General features: G+C 38.2%; 1 protein-coding gene across 1 annotated transcript in view; it reads right to left on the bottom strand.

Moving 5' to 3' along the window:
* Nucleotides 1-315: 315 nt before the first annotated feature.
* DCLK1 (doublecortin like kinase 1) overlaps nucleotides 316-12,049 on the bottom strand; it is a 422,465-nt gene continuing 410,731 nt past the window's right edge. The window contains 1 exon segment of the mRNA XM_043996841.1: nucleotides 316-3,304. Coding sequence (XP_043852776.1) covers nucleotides 3,247-3,304 — 58 coding nt within the window. The 3' untranslated portion in view covers nucleotides 316-3,246.

The raw sequence follows: 12,049 nt of genomic DNA, 5'->3' as shown, positions 1-12,049 counted from the left end.
ACTCAACTGCAAAGCAGAATCTTGGACCTCCCTTGAAAATAGCATTTTGTTATTCTTTCACTCAAAAGGGAAGACAGCTTCAGTCATCTATGTCACCACCATAAATGATTATCAAGGACTTAGGAAAAAAGATCTGGAATCACTGGTAGAGTTCAAATTCCAATTTTTAACTACAGACTTACACTGTGATGGGTGCAACAAAAAGGAAGATCAATTTGGTTATAGAAATTCCTTGTAGAAGAACAACATAGACGTATCTTCTAATGGGAAAATCATCTAGGGATTACTTTCTGAAAAATGAAATCTAGACATACACTGCTGGCTTAAGAAAGTGAAGCAGTTTGCATACACCAATGTAATTGGCATGCTTTGTGCTTTTCTGTTAACCCTCTGAGTACAGCTATGATCTCTGGTTCCCTGGACCTAAATAAATACTAATCAAAATTGAATTCTATGGGATTATTCAATATTACTTCTTGATAAATTGTTTGCCTTTTCTTCCACAGTTTATTTAGCACATGTTACTCAGATAGAATTGAGATGTCCCGGTATCTCTGACACCATCCGATAGCTGTGGTGTCCTGCATTTTTGGGGGGCTATCTGTCTAGTAGCAATGTTTGGGCTTAGGCACTAAAGTTGCATATAGACTGTGGAGTGATCCACAGACTTTGTTGATGCAAAGGTTTGACTGAGTGGCTCACCTACTTTACACACTGGATGCTGTTGAAATACATTCAGGGCCAACCCCCAAAATAGAATTTATAAACCAAATGATCTCAAAGAAGAAAGGAGAACCACACATATTGTAGAGCAGACAGCTGTTTGGCCATATGATTCTTCCTCTTTTTGTGTTAGGAAGAGAGACCAATTAAATGACAATTTCTGAGATTTATAAAAGTGTTTTACTTCATTGGTCTAGAGAAAGCAATTCTTTCTCACCAGATCTTTGTCCTCAACTAGCAATTAGTCTGTTTAATGAAAAGGTACTGTAATTTCTAATTTAAGAATTTTCTCATCCAAATCAAAGGTTTTAATCTACTCAGAACCACACCAACATGGATTCTTTGGGTTCAACTGAGCTCTGAAAATACAAAGGGGACCCTTTTTACTCCTCAGCAACAACTCATTTACTGTAGCTTATGATCACATGTGCTGTTATCTCTCTCAGGCTCTTGAAAGGAGAAAAACAGCTCCCAATAAATTGTACATTGCTGACATATGTCAAGATGACTCATACTAAACGAACTTAATAGTGGGAAAATAAAATGCTTTGGGACACAGTGTCACCAAAATCACTGCAATTTAAATATAAAAATACAAAAGTATGGACTATGGTACATGGATGAGAGGGTAAAAAGTACACTTTGAAGATCAGTATCTATTGGGTGGGGAGACTTGATTGTAGAGAAGCCAAAGACAAAATTCAGAACAAAATTTCTGATACTACACTATCTTTGAAAACCCTGAGGGGTGAGAGCATCAAAAAACACTGTGAAAAGAAATTAATGTAGAATTAGTCAATGCAAATTTCCTAAAGATGATTCACTGCTTCCTTCTTTACAAAACACAGAGCTGAAGAGGACCTTAGAAGGTCGTTTGGTTCAGCCCTTGCCTCCAAGTAAACAAGGCTTCATTTTCCTTTGAACATTGCAGTGACTTATCTTAATTGAACCAGGGAAGTATGAGGTCCCCTTTCTCAAAGATCATACACGCTAATGGAAATTTACTAGAGACATGGGGTAAGAGCGATGTACTTGCTAATAGGAGTAACAAGAACTGACACCCTTGGGGGAACAAATGTGTGTGGGGGGGGGCAGAGGGGAATGCAACATTTCAGAATGTGAAAGTTGCTGCCAGGTATGCCAGGAAGCCATAGCTGGCGATGGTTGTTATGTCTTCAGCAAGCCTCCTATCTAAGCCTTCCTAGATTGCTGATGTGTCACCAGGGAGAGCCTAGGTAGGTAGTCTAGCAATGCATGTGGTTTAAATAGTATCACCAGTATTTTTTGGTTCAAAAAGCATTTTTATTCTGTCTCCTTTTAAGGAAAGTTCAGAATCATCTTTCTTTTTTCCTCCCCTTCAGCTAACCCTTACTACTGTCCTGCAAAGAAGGCAAGACTCTCCCTTCCTTTCTCCCAGTTCCCCTTTGTAGCAGTCTTATGGTAGAACATAACATTTCAGAGCAGGAGGAACCCAAAATGCTGAAGACCTGGATCATTTTCCATCTTTGTGCTGGAAATTCCAGGGCTCCAGAGAAACTGGCAAGATTATTGCTTTTTTTTTTTCTACCAGTATTTTCTGTTTTGTTTTGTAGAAAAAAAAATGTGATACTGATTAGATCCTCACACACTAAGATAAAGATGGGATGTAACTATTCCCGAGAGTTTACATTGGCACTAGCAGCAGATGATGTGGAAGCAGCATTTACAGGGGCATCAGCACACCATCATAAGTAGACTTGTTGGGGTTGAGCACCACCTGTTTCCCCTGACATGAACCCAGTTCCCTCCATTTAAGGAGCCAGACCCCATCGGGACCAACATCGATAGCTATCATAAATCCATTTACTTTTCTAAGAGGATTTTTATTTCTTACACCTACCCATGTTAGTAAGCTGCCATTATATAAACCCACAAAGAAGGAGCAAGATTACATTCTGGATGTCCAGCTGAGTCACTGACTCTGCATCACCCCATCTATCTAAATCAGCAGCACAGAAACATGTGCGTGTAAGTCAAAAAGGCCTGAATGATTTCCTAAGGAGGGCTTCCAATGTTAAAGAAACTGATGCACTCAGAGGGTTAACGTGTGCTATACTGACATACTGCAGATCCTAGCTTGGCTGATGAAAACATTCATTGCCTCTATCTTGAAAAAGAAAAAGAAAAAGTAATCGCAAAATAGACTTAACCCTTTGAGGATCCTATTAGCAGCAAGTTGCCATCTCAACAAAGAACATGTGTCATCTCATTCATCATAAGGAAATGGGTTCAAAGTTACCATAAGCACACCTTCTTTTCTGTCATTCAAACATTTTAGTGCCAGATAGATCAGATGAAACTGTTTCACACAAGTTTGGAGAATTTAAGAGTCTCAAAGGGTTAAGCGAGGGCTGTGATTTTTGTAAAAGGGTTTTTATTAAAAGGGAGAGTTAGGTGAGCGAACAGTCTCCGATGAACTTGGTGAATAGTCTTCCGATTCAGAGTTGAGTTCAGGGGGAGCTTGCTGTGCCTTATACCGGCTCCTCACATCCTGGTTGCGTCTTCGTCGGAAAACCTGCCTCTCCTTATCAAGAGCGGTGGTCTGGCAGGGGCATAAAATGAGAAAGAATAAAATTAGGCTGGGCGAAATTCAACATGGATGCAAACCATCCCCCTTCTGGAATTGTGTGAGAGATATGGGAGAATATGCAGGCCTCGTGAACCTGTCCATTTTCATTCGGTCTGGTTGATAAAGCTGGTTGTGCTGCTTCACAACTTATAAAAACACAGATCCCGGGGACTGAGGAAACAGCCAGGGCATCATCAAGTGTGTGCAGCATGGATGGATGCCATATGCTTAACTTCTGGGGGACATTAGTTTCATACAGTCTGAGATTCAGATTTCAACTCAGCTACGTACAGATTAACCTCTGCCCCTCATAGTCTAGCCTGAGAGTTACTGACAAACTCTAGCTGTAGGGCTGTCGGTGTGATGTGACCTAAGGTAAACGGGTGTAGGGTGTGTTCATCAACATTCTGGCTGATCAAGATGAAAGGTGATGAAACCATCACACATAGCGAATGAGATAGGAGCTCCTCCTACAGTTCTTTTATCGCGGTGCCTCAAGCTAAATGATCTGGTCCCCTCCCCCCTCAGTTTCTGTTTAGCTGTTGAGGACAGGCGAATCTGATTATGATTGGTTTAATTTTAATGAAGCTAATTCTTTTTTTTTTTTAATAAAACCAAACTGAAGTGGGAACACCCCCACTGATTCCATCTACAAATTATATGATCCATTCTTTTTGGAAGGCCTCCATCGAATTACATAGCTTTGAACATCTTGGCTCTTCCAGTCATCCTTTTCCTCCTACTTGAACCTACTACTAAGTTATAAGCTCATGTGTGTGATAATTGGCTCCAGCCCTGGAAGTGGCTATGACATCAGAATTGGAACCTTATGACTTCACAAGGGATTTAACAGGTGTGGGAAGAGGAGGCAGAGTCTCACAAAGAAAGCTTAAACAGAGAGAGGAGAAGAGCAAGTAAAAAAGACCAAAGAAAAATATCAAATACACATAAAAGTTGAACGTTTCCTCCCATGAAAGTCCTTTTAAAAAGGATGTAGCCTAAAGGTTATTCAGTTTTCAGGAGATTATTTTTCCTCTACTGGGATATATGCCACCATTTTTCCTCTTGAAAATTTACTGTTAACATCTTCAAAGAACAGAGATAAATTTATAGCCAGACTGGTTCTGAGAACAAAGTGAGGACTAAATCCCTCATACAACTGCAGAATAGCATTACGGCAATCTAAGATCTAAAATAGGGCAATCAAAGCCCCCAAATGAAGTAATAAAGAGAGAAAGGGAGACAGTGTGTAGAATGAGTACAGCAAATGGATTAGTTAGGCTGAATTGCTCCTTTTTTCCCTATCTAGGCTCTGTATAAGATTGTTAGGAATCAATGAGGAAGATAAACTTTAATAAGTCATGTCTAGTTTCTGAATAACAGGGCCAGAGTATTAACACAGTGATGCTTACCTTTGATTCCTTTGCTACATTCAGCTCAACCCTTGTATGTATTTCTTGATTTTATGCCTACTGATTTTTATGATCTTTTTTTTTGTTGTTATTGTAAGACCAAATTCCTAACTTTTATTTAAAACACAGTCAAGAAGAGCCCATGGCAAACTGAAAACCTACTGGTTATGTATATATGAGTGTTCCTAAGAAATAGCGGTCTATTTAGTCTGAATTTCATAATGATCATTCTGCAGTTAATCCCAAAGTCAGACACACTCTCTACTTGGTAATTAAAATATTTCTACTTCAACCTTCTGGAGAAAGAAAGAAAAAAAAAAACCGCATTGCCATAAAAGCTGAACACTGATCTTTTGCTTTAAAACTGGATACAGAATGGAATTTAAAACAAAAGTAGTTGGAAATACCAAATGGAAGAGCTAAAACAGGCTAGGCAAACAGTAAGAAAAAGGGGAAGCATTTGAGTTTTGAAAAATATTTTCAAGAACCTTTCTTAAAAGCAACTGTCATGACTACTTTCCTGGTGTCACCATTATTTCCCCCGGATTTTATCCCCCTCCCCCTTCCTGGATTTTCTAAACATTAAAAATCCTTGAATTGCTCTCCCCCTTTCGTTACCAGCTTTATCTACTGAAGTAAATTCCCATTCCCCCCCATCCCCCTCCCCCCCCATACCGTTTGCCAGGCTCTAGGGCCCTATACCTCTCCCCAACCTTAGAGTAATTAAGTTTGCTTTAGGCTATGGCTCTGATAGGTTTAAAGTCGAATTTCTCCTTGGATTATTCTTGTTTCTTCCCTAATGTTCTCTTAACCCCATAAAGGGATTTCTCTTTCTAGTGTTTTAAGAGTAATGCTTAACAGTGGACATGGATAATAGTCCCTTCACGCTGAATTTTGTCCATTTATTCCATTTCTCCAAACTCCATCCTTTTAGCTTTTCTGAGACTTACAGGTCAGCTTCTAGGTTTCCTGCCTTCCTTTATTTTTTAAGGTTCAAGGTTGTGTGATGATCCTATGTGATAGAAAATAGAATCTGATTAAATTCCTTAGAGATTATCTGACTAACCTGATAATTTTAGAGAGAAGGAAGTGAAGTCCAAAGAGGTTAATCTACTGGTGTCAAATTCAAATAGAAATGGAGCCCCATGACTTCAAAAACCTCAAATTAACATTATCTATGTTGTATTGTACTTAACGTTATCTCTGTTATATTCTATTTAAATATTTTATTTTGTTAAACATTTCCCAATTATATTTTAATCTGACTCTGTGCACTGGGAATTTTGCCATTTTTTCATCTCTAGGTTAAGCGACTGACCCAAGATTACACAACTAGCAAGCAACAGAACCAAGAGTCTGTCCTTCCTTATTACTAGTTTTGTCAACATCTCCCACATCTGTCCTCTTCTCAGCCTTCATATTGCCACCACTCTAGTTGAAACCCCCATCTTCTCCTGCCTCCTATATTCCTAGTTTCCTTACACCTTACCTCCAGATACTCTTAAATCCAGTGATCCTGGCTGTCTTACTGTTCTTTGAACTAGACATACCATCTCCTGATTGTTTCCATGCTGGAGCCCTCTCACTACTCATCTCTGCCTCCTAGCTTCCCTGGCTTTCTTCACATTTTAGCTAAAATCCCACCTTCTGCAAAAAGTCTTTCCAGTTCTCCTTAATCTTAGTACTTTCCCTCTGATATTTCCCCTATTTATCTCATATATATATCTTGTTTGTACATAGTTTTGTGCTGTGATACTCACAGTCCTCTGAATGTCTTGCTCATTATTGCCCCTACACTCTTCATGCCTTTCCCCTCATTTCCACTGACTACCAAAATAAGGTCCAAACTCCTTAGCCTGATACTCAATTCTTTGTACACAGTTGGGCTCTGATTCACCTTTTCTGACTTATCTCATTCTATCCCAGGGGTCCTGAAATTATTTATTTATTTTTGGGTAGAAACCTATTTAGCAATCTGGTGAAGCCTATGGACCCTTTCTCAGAGTAATGTTGTATAAAATAAAATATATAAGATTATAAATAAAACCAATAATATGAAACATGGTTAAGATTCCTTGCTCTAGCCAAACCATTTATCCTCTGTATATGCCCCATACTTCACTGTTTTTTGACTCCCTTGCCTCCTCATATCTATTACAGCTATCTATTTTCCACATAGAATAGTATATGAGCTCCTAGAAGACAGGGATTTTTGCCTTGTAGCCCCAAGGGCTTAGCATACAGATGGTAAGGATAGGAACTAGAGCTATGAGCTGTGAGATCTGGTGCTTAATAACTAAACAAATGAGAACCTGAGTTTCAGATGTTGTTACATTCAGTCTTTTTTTTTTTTTTTTTTTTTTTTAGGCAATGGGGGTTAAGTGACTTGCCCAGGGTCATACAGCTAGTAAGTGTCAAGTGTCTGAGGCCGGATTTGAACTCAGGTACTCCTGAGTCAAGGGCCGGTGCTTTAACCACTGCGCCATCTAGCTGCCCCCTACATTCAGTCTTATATGTTACTTTAAGTCTTGACATGACTATTGGACCAAGGCATATTAAATACAGAATCAGACTGTATATTTTTGCTTGTTTGATGGATCCAAGAACTTGGTTACACATTTAAGATTTCATCTATTTTTATAATAAAATGGCTTTAAAATATATGCTATACACATTTTCTTTTACAGTTGAATATCCTTTCATAGATATTTCAAAACACAGAACATAGGAGGAAATGAAGAAAATGGTAGTACATGCCCTGGCAAAATGAATCCCTAAAAAGTACTGTAATGCCAAATATTTAACTGAACTCATTTGAAGGCACTTGCCCAGAAATCCATTAAGCTATAACCACACTGGGCATCTGCACTGCAGCCAATAGTAGGGGCAACATCATTTAAATTCTGGATCTTTCAGCAAAAAATATCTAAGGCCTCCCTCTTCCGCTCTCTCTCTCCCTCTCTCTCCCCATTTTCCTCATTTGTCCAATACAGAATTGGAGTAGATAGACTCCCTCTGTTTGTGTGCCCCTACAGAAGATATACATTTGGTATAAGCTCGATAGTTAATATTTTATTTTGCTTAATAAAGTTACAATTTTTCAGTTTCTTAGTAGAACTGAGTAATTGATGAATACTTATAGTCTAGCTCTAGCCTTTGCTAAGTAGTTAGATGGACAGACCATATGTGTGTGTGTGTGTGTGTGTGTGTGTGTGTGTGTGTGTGTGTGTGTGTGTGTGTTAAATGTACAATGCACTGAGTCCAGAATCAATTAGGAGGAAGGGGAGCAGACAGAAATTGCATTTGGGGTAAAGACAGTGCTTTGATTAAATCAAAGTCTCACAAAGCTGGAAGATACTTTAGAGGTCATCTAGTTCTCTCATTTTACACAAATGTTTAGTGACTTGCTAAGGGCCTTACAGGCAGAAGGCAACTGAAGTAGGATTCAAACTCAGGTCATCTGATTCCTAATCGAACACTCCTTATTTGATACACTGTTATAAAGTGATATAATATATATATTTATGTCTATATACTTGTGACAATAAATCACAGCTTTTCCCTGAAATAAAATTACATTTTTAAAAAATTGCAACATTCTTCTGATATTGTTATATGGTACTGAGTCCTGGATTATCACAATCTTTGAGAGATCAAAACTGAAGTTCACTCAAATGGCAATGCAGAGATTCACAGTGGGCATGAATACTATGGCATATATAAATGATGACTTGTAAATACAAAGTGGCCCAAAGGACCATGATAGAGGAGATTTATGACCACAGAAAGAGGTAGGATGGTTAGTTATAAATATCGATATTGAGGGCTAATTGATGGACAGTCAGTCTGCTGCATTATTTACCACAGGGCATCAAGAGATCCCAAAGTCACCCATTGTATTGGATGGATGCCTATAGAGAATTTATGGGAGTACATGGAAAGGTTCAAACAGGATGAGAAAGCAGGCCTGGATCTCAATTTGTACCATTGTAGGTATGACCCATATCAATGATATCTTGGATCCATTGAAGCATTATTTGGTTGAAAGGTTTATTGGTGCATAAGAACCAAATGATGAATGGGTTATACTATAGATTTATCATAAATTTCTTTGGTAAGTTATGGCATCATTAATAATTCACAAGAGGACCCGAAATCTTCTTGAGGATTTTTAAAATAAGGCTTCTGAAAGTATAAATCTTGAGCTTGTGTGATCACATTACAGTGCTAATTTTCAACTAAAAGAAACTTTTAGGAGTCAGTTTACTACTGTTAGCTAAATGAAATGTTAACTTTGCTATTTTAAAATAAGTCTGTAATAGCACTGGCTATATGATGCTCTAGCATACAGCCATAATAATAGACTAATAAGGGTAGGCTTTGGAGTCAAGAAGCCTGAGTTTAAAAATCCTGCTTCTGGGGCAGCTAGGTGGCGCAGTAGATAGAGCATTGGACCTGGAGTCAGGAGTACCTGAATTCAAATCTGGCCTCAGACACTTAACACTTATTAGCTGTGTGACCCTGGGCAAGTCACTTAACCCCAACTGCCTCACTAGAAAAAAATAAATAAATAAAAATAAAAATCCTGCTTCTGATGTGTTCTAGTTATGTGACCCTGGGCAAGCCACTTAATGTCTCCATCCCACCAGACAATTCTCTAAGAGTCTAATTTATGGAGGAATTTGCTTTCTCTAGGGCTAATTTCTCCCTTCTGCACAAATGAGGAAAGCATTTGGGCATGAGTAAAACATAAGATAGGATGTGTTTTAGCTATTTCTTCTTTGTGGTCTGACTTAGCAAACATCTCTCTCATACATACCATTTTAAATTTGATTCCTTCAAAAGAGGACTAGATTGAGTCAGGAGAATATTCTGCCACTAATTGCCTTTGTGGTCTTGGCAAGTCACTTAAACCGTTTTGGGCCTCAATTTCCTCCTTTATAAAATGAGAGGAATAGACCAAAAAATCTCCAAGGTCTCTTTCTGCTGCAAAATTGTAATAATTTAACATCATCATATAGCTACTATGCACCTTGCTAATCTTTTCTCTTAGCAAAAATTGTAATTCTGAGCCTTCAGGCCACAAGCATTTCTGGTCTGGGATAAATGCAAGAGTTGTAATGGGAAGAATCTCCTCTTAGTTATGAAGCAGTGTTTTCTGTCATGTAATTATTGGATTTAAGTAACTGCATTTTTCAGAAACAAATAGTGAGTGTTTCTTTCTTCTTTTTGCCTCCTCTTAATTTATTGCTAGCCATCAAAAAAATCTTCATTTCATTAATAAAAGAACATTATTGTGCATTTTGCTTTTTAGCCCATCCATTATTCATACTACCTAGGAGACTGAGCTGTAGATGCAGATGTTCATGCATTAATCTAAGAAACCCTTTCCTTTGCTCTCAGTCTCTCTCTCTCACTCTGTAGGGACATGGCTGCAATTTGCTTGCCATTTCGGAAATGCTTTGCTTGCTGGCAAAATTAAATTGACAAATCTATCCAAATTTCTGCCCTCTTATTTTTCTACTTGGCTTACTATAATACTTAAAACTATATATATGCATGTATACGCATTCATATGTATATTAAATAGAACACCCAAATCCTAGCTTCCCCCTCTTCCCCTCTTCCCCTCACCCCCTCACACTCTCACACTTTGGGATCTTGCCAGGGATGACAATGTATATCCTTGCAAACAATACAGAAGTTTTCAGTAGTTAAAATGGTCATAAATGCAGTCAGCAGGGTGGTTCTACAGAATGAAACTGAGAAACCTTCAAACCTGATTTCTAGATACAGAATTATTAGTCCATTGACTCTTTTTATGGCTTTAGGAGTGGTGATACTATGTAAGAAGTCATTTTAGGGTTATAGCTTTATCCTGTGTCTCAATATGTTTTCAAAACTATCTTTTAGACACAGCCCTCATTCACTCAATCTCAAATGTGCCAAAATGTGGGATCATTTTGTGACATATATAAATTGGATGATGAAAATGAGTCATTGATCTTCATTAGTGATTTCTGGAGGGTTCTGAGCCCATCTTCAGAAGAGAAAGGTCAACACTTGTTTCACTGCAGAGCAGCAGCAGGTGTTCTAGAAATATATTAAAAACTAAATTGGAATTTGTTCCTACCTTATTATTCACGATAAAAAAGACAAAAAGAACCATGTGGACCTTGCTTTAAAATAAAAAAACCTCATGAATTTGAACTTAAGTATTTACAAGAGGATTATAAGTTTTATAAAAGCAGGTAAACTAAAGGTTCTTTAGTATAGTGATTTCTAAAAGTTGACAACTTATCAAAATTTGATTTACTTATAACTGCTCAGGAATGCATCTACTGTTAAAGTTGACATAATATTATGAAAGGAACATGGACTTCAGAGTCACAAGCCCTGGGCTGGAATTTTAGATGAGTTTCTTTACTCCCTGTGACCACGAGCAAATCAGTTCACTTCTCTGGGCTGGTTTCTTTCTACTGGATAAAATGTGGGTGTTTGGACTGGATGACCTCAGAAGGCACTTCTAACTCTTAATTTAATAACAGCTAGTATTTATGTAGTACTTTAAGATTTGTGACCTTGGGCAAGTCACTTAACTCTGTTTGCCTCAGTTTCTTCATCTGTAAAATGAGCTGAAGAAGGAAGTGGCAAACCACTCCAGTATCTCTGCCAAGAAAGCCAGACAACTGAAAAAGGGCTAAACAAAAGATTTGTAAAGCATGGTTACTGTGGTACTCAGAGTGCTAGGCCTGAATGTCAGATAGACCGGAGCTCAATTTTTGCCCTAGGACCACTTAACTAGCTGTGTGACCCCAATCAAGTCATTTAACCTCTATTGCCTCAGTTTCCTCAGATGGCAAATTGGGATAATTAGCACTTCTCACAGGGTGGTTGTGAGGATCAATATGAGATAATAATTGCAAAGTGCTCAGCACAGTGCTTGGCACGGGTTAGCTATCATCATCATCATTTCATTTCATTGATACTCACAACTCAAAAGGTCAGTAATATATTGTCTCTAACTTATCAGACGATTGCACCAGAGGCTTGAGAGAAGGATTCTGGGACTTGCCCAGGGTCACCCAGTCGGTAAATGTCTGAGACAGGATTATACTTAAATTTTCTCGTCTTTCAGCCAATGCTGCACATTATAGAAGGTGAGATATTCTTTCTCTTACAGATGCCTTTGGAAGAGTTTTCAACAACGGCATTTCAGAAGCAGGTCTTCTGAATGACACATGTTTGCCAAGCTATATTTATTAGAGTTTAGTTCAGTTCTTTTGAAGTGAGATTTTGATAACAA

The sequence above is a fragment of the Dromiciops gliroides genome, chromosome 3 (assembly GCF_019393635.1).
Source record: "Dromiciops gliroides isolate mDroGli1 chromosome 3, mDroGli1.pri, whole genome shotgun sequence".
NCBI lineage: Eukaryota > Metazoa > Chordata > Mammalia > Microbiotheria > Microbiotheriidae > Dromiciops > Dromiciops gliroides.
This window is presented reverse-complemented; position numbering and strand designations above follow the sequence as displayed.